Source organism: Danio aesculapii, chromosome 5 (assembly GCF_903798145.1).
Source record: "Danio aesculapii chromosome 5, fDanAes4.1, whole genome shotgun sequence".
NCBI lineage: Eukaryota > Metazoa > Chordata > Actinopteri > Cypriniformes > Danionidae > Danio > Danio aesculapii.
Genome location: NC_079439.1, coordinates 66,609,049 through 66,623,287, shown reverse-complemented (window position 1 = coordinate 66,623,287; position 14,239 = coordinate 66,609,049). Strand labels below are relative to the sequence as shown.

At 39.9% G+C, this 14,239-nt stretch overlaps 1 protein-coding gene across 5 annotated transcripts in view; it reads right to left on the bottom strand.

The window, feature by feature from the left end:
- Nucleotides 1-2,623: 2,623 nt before the first annotated feature.
- The window catches only part of kcnt1b (potassium sodium-activated channel subfamily T member 1b), a 166,607-nt gene continuing 154,991 nt past the window's right edge, over nt 2,624-14,239 (bottom strand). For all 5 annotated transcript variants that reach the window (XM_056458735.1, XM_056458737.1, XM_056458738.1 and 2 more), the window contains 3 exons: nt 11,014-11,076; nt 4,455-4,539; nt 2,624-3,851 (listed from right to left, as the gene is read on the bottom strand). In XM_056458735.1, the coding sequence (XP_056314710.1) occupies nt 3,734-3,851; nt 4,455-4,539; nt 11,014-11,076 (266 nt within the window). In that variant the 3' untranslated portion in view covers nt 2,624-3,733. The remainder of the gene's footprint in view (nt 3,852-4,454; nt 4,540-11,013; nt 11,077-14,239) is intronic.

Sequence of the window (14,239 nt, the reverse complement as noted above, 5' to 3'; positions counted from 1 at the left end):
TGAAGCTAAGTAGGACTGAAGCCTGGTCAGTACCTGGATGGGAGACCACATGGGAAAACTAGGTTGCGGTTGGAAGTGGGGTTAGTAAGGCCGGCAGGGTGCACTCAACTTGTGGTCTGTGTGAGTCCTAATGCCCCAGTACTACTATACTGTCAGTGAGCACCGTCGTTCCTGACTCTCTGTGGTCATTAAAAATCCCATGGCGCTTCTTGTAAAGAGTGAGGGTGCATTCCCGGTGTCCTGACCAAATACCCTCCATCAGCCATGGCCTCCCAATCATCCCCACCCACGGAATTGGCTTTATTTCTGTCTCTTCACCACCAATAGCTGGTGTTTGGCGAGCACACTGGTGCCGTTGTCCTGTGACTGCCTCGCATCATCCAAGTGGTAAATAAAAATAGCTGTTCATTGTTGTTCCTTAGTAAGTGAGTAATGTGTATTTATATAGTGCATTTATCGTGTACAGCCATACACTCAAAGCGCTTCACAATCATGAGGAGTGTCTTTCCACACCACCAACAGTCTGCAGTTGGAATTCCGGGAGTTTTCCAGGAGACAGAACAATACGGCAGATGGGTCTGAAAAACGGGAGTGTTGGCAGGTATGCCCCCACTGCTGGCCTCACTAACACCACTTCCAACAGCAACCTAGTTTTCCCATGTGGACTCCCATCCAGGAACTGACCAGGCTCAGCCCTACTTAGTTTCAGTGAGTAACCAGTCTTGGGTGCAAGGTGATATGGCTGTGGTTACCTCACGGTTCCTAAACAAGCACAGAATTGGATTTTAATAATGCATTAGTAAATTTTGAACTCTGATAGATGCTAAAAATATTGTTCATTCTTTGTTCATGTTAGTAAATAGGTTACAATATGGGACACGTAGATAATGTTAGTTAAAATGTTACCTTTAAAATGTTGTAAAGCTAGTTCCGGCTGTGAATCTTCATCAGTAAGAAAGTACTCCCACATTTCTCTGGCTGCATGCAGCGTTTATTGAATCATTCTTACATATTAGTACAGACTTCATTTAAGAAATTGTACAAAATTTAGAAGTTCATATATTTTTCAGCACAATTTAAAAACAGAATCCTGCAAATGTAAACATGGGTCTCTGACACATTTGGCAAGATTAGGACATGCATGGTCCATGTTTTTCTAGAACTACTGAAAAAAAACTCCACAAAGAAATGTAAATTACAGCAGCTGTGATCAGCTGATCAAGATATCAGATTTCAATCATAGGGAACTAGTAAAAATAGAAGAAATCTGCAGGCTGTATATTTTCTAACATGCACTTAATGCATATCCCTTCCAAATGATGGCTGGAAATAAAAAAAAAAATGTTAAAAGAGAATACAGTGGACAGAATGTTTGGTGACAATCTTTACGCTAGCAAAAAAATCATGAACATAGTATAATATACTGTACAGTCTCCTGCTTAACATGTCAAGGGTTTTGTAAAAGCAGACTCTTTTCCAACAACCCCATATACTTGTGACAGACTGGAGCAATACTGTGAAGCAATAAATAAACTGCAGAAAAATACACAGTTTTGAAATATTTTTGACTAGCTACTAGATTTGCTCATTTTGCTGTCTTCTATTGCGTTTGCGTGTATAGAGACAGACGTATAAGTGTGATATGAGCAGTGTTTAGCAGTTTACTGACAAGTATGCGTTCACATTTCTGCTCTGTGAAAAAAATGAATGGCTGTTTAAAAACAATAGAAATATTAAAAACAAATGCAGTCTTTATGATAACTTCAAATGTCAGCTCCATATATGTACTGGTAGAAAGTATATTGAAACACAACAAAACATTGAATCGACACAAGACGAACGATAAATAAATAAATACTAATCCAAGTCATTTTTCATTTTATAAATTGCTCTTAAACTGGTCTACTTTAATCAAACTTGTTTGTTGTTGGTTAAAGGGTTACTATGTACTGCTCTATTAACAGAGCTTAGTGCAATAAAAGTCAGCAAATTCAACTTCTTGCTCTCTCACTGTGTCTATACAGTATATACACTCACCGGCTACAATATTAGCTACACCTTACAAGTACCGAGCTTGCCCCCCTTGTGGCAGGATGGATCCATGCTTTCATATTGTTTGCGCCAAATTCTGATCCTACCATCTGAATATTGCCACAGAAATCGAACTTCATCAGACCAGGCAACGTTTTTCCAATCTTCTATTGTCCAATTTTGGTGAGCCTTTGCAAGTTGTAGCCTCAGTTTTCTGTTCTTAGCTGACAGGAGTGGCACCCGGTGTGGTCTTCTGCTGCTGTAGCCCATCCGGCTCAAGGTTTAATGTGTTGTGCGTTCAGAGATGCTCTTCTGCATACCTCGGTTGTAACAAGTGCTTATTTGAGTTACTGTTTCCTTTCTATCTGCTGGAACCAGTCTCAAAGTCACTTAAATCATCTTTTTTTTCCCATTCTGATGCTCTGTTTGAACTGCAGCAGATCGTCTCGACCCTGTCTAAATGCATTGAGTTGCTGCCATGCGAATGGCTGATTAGAAATTGCCGTTAACGAGTAGCTGGACAGGTGCACCTACTAAAGTGGCCGGTGAGTATATATATATATATATATATATACACACACACACAAAAAAAGTAATCCATAAAGTATCAGTAACATCAACAATGACAAAAACATAAATAATGTTTGCACGAAAACATAAATATGGACACACAAACATAAATAATACTAAAGTAACGGAATATCTTTAAAAAGTGCTGTTGTGGAGAGTAAGAGAACAGAAAAAACATAGTAGTAACTTAGAAGTAGAAAAACCAATGGCTTCCAATAGAGTATATGACATCTGATAATATGTTCTATCGAGAATCTCAAAAATAATTCACGAGTTTAAACCCGCTGTTTCATAGTTGATTCGTATATTATACTGTTTGGCATCTCTTCAAAAACACACAATCGAGATCCATGAAATACTTGTAATGCACTTGAAGTCCAGTGGACTGCAGTTGAGTCTTCTGAAAGATCATCTGTTTGGTTGAAGGTTTATTTTTTTGCAGTAGATGTGAACTTGAGTGGTCTTCTGTTCTCAGCACATGTAAACTAGTGTACGCGCACACTTAAAACAGACAGTGATGATGAAAGCTTTAGCAATTTATATGTGACGCAAAACTCCTTGTGCTTTGAGGACGAAATCGCAACAAAATACTGTGAGAGGTCACCGAGCAAGTAAAAGAATATGTGGCTAACTCATATGTACAAATATAGATATATTTGTGCTATATGTGTACAAAATATAGCACTAATGTAAACTAATTGTGTTCAGGTTGATATCCAGTGTTCTGGTCCTCTCTGGTCAGCTCTCTCCTGTCTTGAGCTGCCCTCTTGATAAAATGTTTTTCATTATATTTCTGATATATATTCTGCCCTATAAATTCAAAGTGCTTGGACATCATGTTTGGTCCAAAGTGATTGAACGTAACACCCCACCCTCGCAGTCTTAAATACAAAAATGTATTGACCAGGCCAAATTCAGAGAGACCTGAAATGTGCCATGAGATTCTACATATCTGTGACGTACAAAAGAGGAATCTGTGAAGTGTTTTAAATGGTGGATTTTCGGCCGTTGGGCAGCTGGAGTTGGCATTGTGTTGTTGGCACATGGCTCGTGTCTGTGGGGTTGGTTGGTTAGTTGTGTGTCCTGATTCTCTTTATGCAGAGAAAGAAGGACTACTGAAAACATCCAGGTCTTACAGATGCGTCTCATCCCTTGTCTCAGGTCGATAGTCTTGGCGTATCTTCGCTCCAGCTGGAGCCCCTGGGAGATTTTCAGGGACATGTGCCAGTGGATCAGAGCGGATGATGTAGCTACAGAAAGCAAAAATCAGGTTGTGTGGTTAAAAACAAGACAGCTAAACCTACAGTAGAAATCAGAAGGAAGGTTGAAACACTTGACAAAGATGTCTCAAATGATAATAGTAGTTGAAGGGTCAGTTGACCCAAAAGAGAAGATTCTGTTATTAATTACCCACCCTCATCTAATCCCCTGAGACCTTCGTTCATCTTTTTAACACAAATTAAAGTTGCAATAGGAGATCTTAGAACATGCTAAGATTAGGGCTGAGACACACCAAACCGACAGTCGGCCATTGGGCTTCGTCGGTCAGGCTAAAGGCTGATGTATACTTCTGCATCGAGTGCATGCGGATGGTCGGGCACAGCCTTCGCCCGGTCACATACCCCTCTGCGATACTGACACACACCCACCCAGACTTCATCTAAAATAACTTTGTGTGCTCTGAAGATGAACGAAGGTCTCAGGGGATTGGAGTAACATGTGGGTTAGTAATAAATAATTTCCTTTTTGGGTGAACTAACCTTTTAACTTCTGAATGTTGTTATCACTGCATATGGTTTTCTATTCAATTTCAGTGACATGCAAACAGCATTTGTCACTATTTAATCTCTTACACAATGTCATTGAGCTCCAGAATGGTGTCCGGCGGAGGGTTTATCAGCACATATGACAACGTGTTCTGATTGTCATTCATTTCATCTGCAACAAAAACAAATACACAGCGTCACTGTCGTACTTAACCCGTAGCAGCTCATAATAATTGAAAAACATTTATGTACAAACTTGTGAGAAGTTATCTGTAACGTTTATCTCTGTCCCTACTGTACATCATGAAACTAGGCTGTAGACTGAGTCAGAAAAGCCAAACAAATGAATAAACTGAAAATTCTATGAAATCAAAAGATATGGTAGGTAGTTTTGTGTAACCCCACGGTGTTACGGTTTTGTGGCCTGGGTTTCTAAGGCTTTGTTGCGTTTTACCTGCTTGTAAATGATTGAGAAGTGTGAACCTTTTGCAGGTCTGGGAATAAGGGACTCAAGACTGGGACAAAGTGCATCTGCTTCTCCAAACCCACCTGTTTGAGCCACTTATAGCGCCAGGCCAGGTAAAAGAGAGAGAAGGGCTAACCGTTACTGACAGGGCATGGCTGCATTTACGGAACGCCCATGCAACCGCAAGCGCTCCCCATGCGCGGACGCATGCAGACAAGGTCCGCATCCACCCACGCATTCAATCCATCCATCCATCCGTTTACTGCAAACTCACAGCTGACCCCATGAAGGTGCTCGTTTGCCATGCTAACACACAGCCCAAAGTCAGCAAACAGCGAGACTGACACACACACACGCACATATATACATATATATAAGCATGCTAAGAAGGTATGTCACGCCCACAAAGCCAAGACTCAACCAATCAGAGTGAAGCAAAAAACATTAGTAGTGTGGGATTGGGAGAAGTTGATAGCTTAATGCTAATTAGCATAATTAGCATTACAGAAATTTAAAATATGGACCAATCACTCGCTTTTTTAAAATCCCGCCCCTTTTCGCAGCACAGTACAACAGAATTGCACATGCTCAAACTCTAGTGTGACCACGGCATCCCCTGTAGGTTTCAAACAAGCTTGAATGACTCAATTGGTTTGTTCAGGTGTGTTTAATTAGGGTTAAAGCTAAACTGTTCAGAGCTGTGGCCCTCCAGGATTTAGGTTTGACACCTGTTTCGTAAAACTAAGGCCATGTCCACACATACATGGGTATTTTTATAAACGGGGTTTTCTGTCAACATGAAAATGCACTTATGTATGTTAAGGGCACGCCGATCCAGCAGGTGGTGATAATGACACTTATGCTGGGTTCACACGAAACATGGAATTAAGTATTTGCAAGAGTAAACTGCATACAAATCAATGCAAATGTGAGGAGGCGGAATGACACGAAATGTGTGATGCGTTTGCCGCAAACTTTTGGAATTTGCCTCATTCGCGTCTTCTGTGTTTGGTGAGGCGGATTACTGTCTCGCGGTTGAACAACACAAAATATGTGATGAGTTTGCCACGAACGTTCAGAATTTGCCTTATTTTGCGTCTTTGCGTTTGCTGAGGCGGATTACTGTCCCACGATCTAAAAACAAGAAATATGTGATGAGTTTACTGTGAACGTCTGGAATTTGCCTCATTTGCATCTTCTGCGTTTTGTAAGCTGGATTACAGTCCTGCGGTCGAACAACAAGAAATATGTGATGAGTTTGTCGCAAACGTTCGGAATTTGCCTAATTTGCGTCTTTGCGTTTGTTAAGGCGAATTACCGTCCTACGATCGAACAACAAGAAATATGTGATGAGTTTGTCGCAAACGTTCGGAATTTGCCTCATTTGCGTTTGTTAAGGCGAATTGCTGTCCTACGATCGAACAACAAGAAATATGTGATGAATTTGTCGCAAACGTTCGGAATTTGCCTCATTTGCGTTTGTTAAGGCGAATTACCGTCCTACGATCGAACAACAAGAAATATGTGATGAGTTTGTCGCAAACGTTCGGAATTTGCCTCATTTGCGTTTGTTAAGGCGAATTACCGTCCTACGATCGAACAACAAGAAATATGTGATGAGTTTGTCGCAAACGTTCGGAATTTGCCTCATTTGCGTTTGTTAAGGCGAATTGCCGTCCTACGATCGAACAACAAGAAATATGTGATGAGTTTGTCGCAAACGTTCAGAATTTGCCTCATTTGCGTCTTTGCGTTTGTTAAGGCGGATTACCGTCCTACGATCGAACAACAAGAAATATGTGATGAGTTTGTCACAAACGTTCGGAATTTGCCTCATTTGCGTTTGTTAAGGCGAATTGCTGTCCTACGATCGAACAACAAGAAATATGTGATGAGTTTGTCGCAAACGTTCTGAATTTGCCTCATTTGCGTTTGTTAAGGCGAATTACCGTCCTACGATCGAACAACAAGAAATATGTGATGAGTTTGTCGCAAACGTTCAGAATTTGCCTCATTTGCGTCTTTGCGTTTGTTAAGGCGGATTACCGTCCTACGATCGAACAACAAGAAATATGTGATGAGTTTGCTATGATCGTTCGGAATTTGCCTCATTTGCGTCTTTGCGTTTGGTGAGGCGGATTATCGTTGCACAGTTGAACAACAAGAAAAATGTGATGCGTTTGCCATGAGCGTTCAGAATTTGCCTCATTTGTGTCTTCTGCGTTTGGTAAGGCGGATTACCATCCTGTAATCAAACGTAACAAAATGTGTGACGCATTTGCTGCGAACGTCTGGAATTTGCCTCATTTGCGTCTCCTGCTTTTGGTGAGGCATGTGATGCGTTTGCGGCAAATGTTCGGAATTTGGCTCATTTGGATCTTCTGTGCTTGGTGAGGCGGATTACCGTCCCGTGGTTGAACGACACAAAATATGCGATGCGTTTGCGGTGAACGTTCGGAATTTGGCTCATTTGCATCTTCTGTGCTTAGTGAGGCGGATTACCGTCCCTTGGTCAAATGACATAAAATATGTGATGAATTTGCCGCAAACGTTCGGAATTTGTTTCTTTTGCGCCCTCTGTGTTTGGTAAGGCGGATCACCATCCTGTGGTCGAACAACAAGAAATATGTGATGCGTCTGCCACAAACATTTGGAATTTGCATTTTTGCGTTTGGTGAGGCAGATTACTATTCCATGGTTGAACGACATAAAATGTGTGATGCGATTGCCGTGAACGCTTGAAACTTGCCTCATTTGCATCTTTGCGTTTGGTGACGGGGATTACCATCCTGTGGTTGAACGATACAAAATATGCGATGCGCTTGCAGCAAACATTCGGAATTTGGCTCATTTGCATCTTCTTTGTTTGGTGAGGTGGATTACTATCCTGTGGTTAAATGACATAAAATATGTGATGAGTTTGGAATTTGCCTCATTTGCGTTTGGTGAGGCGGTATTGGTGATTTTCAGAATTTCTTCTCCCTGGAAAGATTTTCCGTATTTTGAAAAATCTTCTCCCTGGCCTGAGTTTTCAAAAAATATTGGGTTTCAGTCACCTGACACTGCATTTTCGAGTGGACAAACAGCCAAACTGCATAGAAAAAGGGTGGTTTCGAAAAATACATGTGTTCATGTGGACATGGCCTAAATATACTGATAAGTGTACGCCTAAAAGCCTGCACGAAGTGGGCCCTTCCAACAAAGACTGAATGCTTTCTACTCCACTCTGTCCAAACATCCTGGAATCAAAAGCCCTCAGTCGTCATGTCTTATGTCAATGCTCATATGCCAGCGAGTACCTGCAGTACCCTCTGTCATGTAAGTACCCTCTTCAGTTCGTACCAGAGGAGAAAAAGACAACTACATCACCAATTTAACTATAGAATCAGACGTCAGCATTTCAGAAACAGGTCAGCACTGCTGTCAAAAAAGCATTGTTGTTCAGAAGCAAAATATTATGAGGGATTCAGCTGAATTGGGGTGGGGGGGGTGCATTCATATAAAGTGTGTGGAAAGTCTATAAATATAGTAGGGTATATATACCCACACATATGAAAAACGTATTCAGAAATGTATAGTTACACTAATATTTATTATTTTATGTTGATTTATACATAACAAAATGTGGTTGCACTTTATTTTTATGGTCCCATTAAGACTTTCTATTGATTCTATAAGTAAGTTTGCAAGTCAACTAATTATTACACGGTAAAAAAAATCCATTGCATTAACGCACCTTGATTTCTGCTCCTACAACTAGACACTGCAGTTTAAAGTGACTTTTAATGACATTTTTAGTAGTTTGAAGCAATTTATAGTATTGCACGGTATTAAAGAATAAATATTTGCAGCTTAACACTTTACTTCAAACTACTAAATATAATCAATAAAAGTCACTATATTTAATATTTCAGTTTATACGTTGTCATAGCTTGTCGATTAAAAAAAAAACATGAATTATGAGCTATGGGCAAGTAGACGTATTAGTATTAGTAGACTTAAAGTGTTCCTACTATGCTTTTTCAAGTATTACCTTACATGCAATGTGTACTATAGCTATTCATTAATGGAAAATGACAGCAAAATGTTTATGAGCAAAATACCCGACAAATAAATTTGAGTCCTGAAAGAAAAAAAACATTCTCAACTGTCGAAATTTCTGTTTCTGTAGCGAAAATGCATAAAGTTCAACTTTGGCTTATCCTCAATCGAATCATTGGATATCGTTTATATTGTCAAACCTCAATACACTCCAGCGTTTTCATCCCTATAGTCACTAAAATGTGTGTTGACATCATATTAAAATATTAGCAGATATTACAACACAATCCCACAGCAATTCGTAACTTTTTGAGTTGGTAGATAATTCATATGAACGATCTCATACGTTCAATTTCATACAGTTTGCTTATCCGCCAATGACGGCTGGGTTTAGGGTGAGGTTGGGTGCCACGCCTCCTTTTTAAAATCGTACATTTTCGTAAGACTGAACTCATATGAATTAACCAATAAACTGACAAAACGTAAAATAGTTATGTTTCCTTGTGAGATCAGGCTGGATATTCTGCAGACAGTACACTAATACTCTGATGACTGCTATTCGCAAAGTTACTTATAGTCAACAACATTAATACTACAGTCTGAAGGAGACCACCAAAATAAAATATTGTCTAAAAATGCTCTTTTGCATTTATGTATAATAGAAGTAGGAAATAAAGTTGAACGATGACTAAATTAACAGTAGTGACAAAACGCAAAACAATTTATTTTACAATAGTGACATTCTGTGTATTATTTTACTACTTAAAAAAAATCGATCTACAATATCAATTTGACGTAAAAACAATTCATAAATTTAAATGTGATCATTATACAAAAAAACTGGATTTGAACAGTGTTTTCCCAACCTTGTTCCTGGAGGCACACCAACAGTACATATTTCGGATGTCTTCCTTTTCTGACCCATTAACTTCAGGTTTTGGAGTCTCTTCTTAAGGCTGATTAATACTTCATCGTCAAGCGCATGCCGATGGTCTGACACAGCCTTAGCACAGTCGCATAGCCCTCGCCATGGCTGACGCCAATGTTGATGCGCACATCTCAAAAAAATTAACTACACGTTGCAACGATGCGTAGCGCAAGTTCTGTGATTGGTCGGATTGGTAGCGGTGCTGAGAGCAGCGAGCCAGATGGAGCGAGTGTTTACAAGTGTGGATTCCCGTAAAGGAGCTCCAGATGGAAACTTTTGTTTTGTGTTTACCTTATGATTAAAGTTGTTGCACGTCTGACAGTTCCCGCCTCTGAATGAGTGAGTTTGAGCTACTTGGTAGCGTTCATAAACAACAAAACGCCCATGAAGAAACTCGACACAGAGGAACATAACCTACTCGCAGCTAGCATTTCAGAAGTGTTATTGCAGAGCAACACAAACAGCACGCAGAAACGCACAAGTACGCGCAAGGCATGCGCCATGGGTCACGCCAATCACTCGAAACAGAAGTATAAACCAGCCTTCATGTTCTGATGAGTTGATTCGTGTGTGTTTGATTAGGGAGAGGTTGAAAATGCGTACTGTTGGTGCCCCTTCAGGAACAAGGTTGAGAAACACTGGATTAGAATGCTGCAACTGACCAATCAGACTCCAGCAGTCAGTCCGTCAAGCTATGCAATAACGACCTATACATAAATGCAAATCTGGATATAATGACATCAGTTGGCTTTACAGATGAGCACAAGGGTCATGTTTGTAAATCCTGCTCATTTTGTCCAGCGTCATTATAATATCCAGCAGTTTCCTGCTCTGTTTTTTCCAGCAGTCTGTTTTTAATGAGATAAGAGCGACTCGTGGGACGCTACATGATGAGGTCATCTGGAAAAAACAGACTGCAGACTTTTGACCTTTTCATGTAGCTTTAGGAGAAAAACAAAATAGCCAGGAAAGGAAGAATCAAGAACATTTTCATATCAGACGACTGCAAACTCTAAAGGACATTGAGAAATAAAAGCATTTTCTTTTGACTTCTAGTGCTTATCCTATTAAATAAAGACTGCTGACGCTGGTCTCATTAACGGCACTGGACAAATTGAGCAGCTTCCTGTTTGCATCCATCTCCAGAACATCAGGCTTCATTCAGCTCATTAATCCTGATCTACTACAGCAGTGATGTTGGGTGGATTTACCTTGCAAATATCCAAGATTTACTCGGTTCATCACATCGCTTGCGGTTAAATTAGCTACGTCCTCTACAGCGTGCAGGGAAAAGGCCACAGTAGAAAGAAAGATAAGAGACAAGAAAAAGTCAAGCAAGCAGAAGAGAAAGAAGCACATCTTGAAGAGAAAGATTAAGAGAAAATCACCAAGCAAAAAAAAACATTCTCACAATATGTGATACAGTAGTTATGTGACTTTATAGGATTTAAATGTGGTGTTTTGTTAATAATGATATCTTATTTTAAAGACAAATGGCCAGATTTACTAAAGGCGCAATCACAAAAATCTACAACTGTTCATTTGTATTTGTTCAGCGTTAAGTTTGCAGTTTTTTTCTGTTCAAAAGGGTCACGAGACACCAAAACACCTAAATGTGTCCCATGCTGCTAAAAACACTATTAGGACACATTTATTTCACAAAAAAAGTGGTTGTTTTTGCGTTATTTCGGGCAATTCGTTCATCCGGTTTGAAACTAAGTTTTTTATTTCAAGTTTCTTTTATTAGGTTTTTACATAGAATATCAACCATAGCAGTCATTTTGAAATGATCTTTCCATGTTAATGTTAACACTACCCCAATTGAACATTTCCCTCCCTCAAAATCCTACAACTTCCCATTGAGAAAAAAATTATTATAATAATAAATAAAAATAGATCTAAATAAATAACAATGATAATAATAAAAATGTAAATAAAAAATGAAACATAAAATAAATAAAAAATGAAAATAAATAATAAATATGTATTCATATATTAATGCTCAGTTTGCCAGTAGATGATCTAAAAAGGGGCGCCACAACTTGTCAAAGGTCTTTAAAGAACCAGTAAGTGATAATCAAATTTTTTTTAAACACTTCTTTTATCCATGCATCAAAACATTTTTTGAAGCTGCGTCACGCCGGTTAGATCCTTGCATGTATTCCAGCGTGTAGACTGGCTGTCTGTACCTGGGAGTACAGTACTTCGTGACGTCTCTGAGTGCGCAGCATTAATTCATGAGAAAGACCAATCAGCACGCTCTGTTGTGTATGCGGTGCAACCTCATTAATATGCATGATAGCTGCGAAGACTGTTTTCACCTGTACAGTGTTCAGACGGCAGAGAGACGACACGTGTTGCCAAAACAAGTGGGGGATAAAGAATTGTTTGGAGACATGAGTCGCCAGTGTTGCTTTTATAACTTGCTGCAATAAAGGTTTTGTTTTAATTTTCGCGCTATAAGAGCGCAGCTGGACTCACGTGTGGATTACAATGCATGCGACACGTGACAAAAATACATGTGTAAGGAACATTTTTTACCCGAGAGCTTTTCTCATCTGAAAATGGTGAAATCAGGATTTGCCGCTCGTCTCCTTTTAATAAAGACACGGTTCCAGTAGGTGTTGATTGTCCTGTCTGTACAGATTTGGTAAGTGAGCGATCAGTGTCTTTGTTTGTTTATTTATTGTATTGTTACTATTTCAGTCGTGTAGAATTTTTGCCGCATTTTCTGACAGGGTAGTCTATACACACACAGCTTTCTGACGCTACCTACCGAGTGCATCTAAGTTACCGAGAAATCCGGAGGGTTTTTTTTTCTCACATTCGCCATGTGGTATCAAACATTGCATTAAAAATACACTCTTCCATCAGTTCCTCGAATCAAATATCTCGTTTGTCATGAGAGGCATGAATAAAATGTTCCTGAATGAAAGTGAAAGTGCCAAACTGCAGTTAATAATTTGACAAATAATTACATTGATGTCCATGTAAACACAGGCACTGTCTTTCTCCCCTGCGTCTGTGTGTTTGTTTCGCCTCTGTGAAAATCAGCACCTACCCAAACCGAAACTCCCATTTTTATGCACATTTTTATGCACCTTCCCTCTTTCCCTCGTCCGACACTCCCCCCTAAACAGAGCTAGACACGCCCACTTTCCTGACTTTTTCCAAACTAGAGGTGTGAAAACACTCTGCTGAAACAGGGGGGTTTCGTGGCCCTTTAATAAATCTGGCCTGATGTGTGTCATTTCTGCAAACAGTTGGAATAGAAAGAGATTCAACAAGAACGAATTTCAGCAGTATTTCTCATGGATGACTAGTGGGAAATCAGAGAATGATTTTTTTGCAACATAGAAGATGTGACTAAAGATACCAAAAAGGTGAATATAGAAGAAAAGATAATGCAGAGCACACAAAACAGAAGTGGATGATGACCTCTATCCTAATAAATATGTATATTCCTCATGACACTGTACAAACCACCTGCAATAATACAGGAAACATCTTGTCTGAGGAACATCAATGATAAACAGTGAGGTTTATAGTTTAAGGCTATTTTTAAAGCCTTTGTGAAAATGTACAATGTTTATTTTTGCTTGCGCACATTTGATCAATTAATCCGTGCAAGTGAATTCACTGGAAGAAAAAGGTTTATTTTGGTAATCTTCAATCAAAGTCTGGTCATTTGCTTCTGTGTTCGGGGTGGCGGTTCTTCTGTTGACGTCAGTTTGACAACTTCAGCCACAATATTCTTAATCACGCCCCTCTGACCATTAAGTGCAGGGGTCACCAATCTCGGTCCTGGAGGGCCGGTGTCCCTCCAGGGTTTAGTTCCAACTTGCCTCAAAACACCTGCCTGGGTGTTTTAAGTATACCTAGTAAGACCCAGATTAGTTTGTTCAGGTGTGTTTGATTAGAGTTGGAGCTAAAATCTGCAGGACACCGGCACTCCAGGAACAAGTTTGGTGACCCCTGATTAAGTGGGTATTACAGATGTGCAAAATCGGGTCTAAAATGTTGAGCTTGTCCACTTCCAAAAGGTAGTCAATAAAGCAACCCTCCATTCTATACTTGGCTCACTCCATGCCTGAGCATGGGAGGCAGGGACTTTAGGTGCTTAAGACAGTATGAAGTGTCAGTCACTGGTGGGGTTTGTGTAGCTCTTACTTGCTGACCTCCATTACACTCATCCCCCCTAATCCTCACTTTCATCTGGATCACGATAACAGTGTAAGGTTCCTCCTACTGCCCCTACATAAAGTAGGATTTAAACAGATGTAAATGGGGCTGGCACTAACAAGGATGCTGATGACTGCAGCCTTTAGTGTCAGCTAGTAGTAGGCCTTTGGATGGCAGAGAAATGACATTTAGTAACACAGCTGTTTATTAGTTGATATCCATTAAACTCACCTCAAATCAGGGTCCACAGGGTCC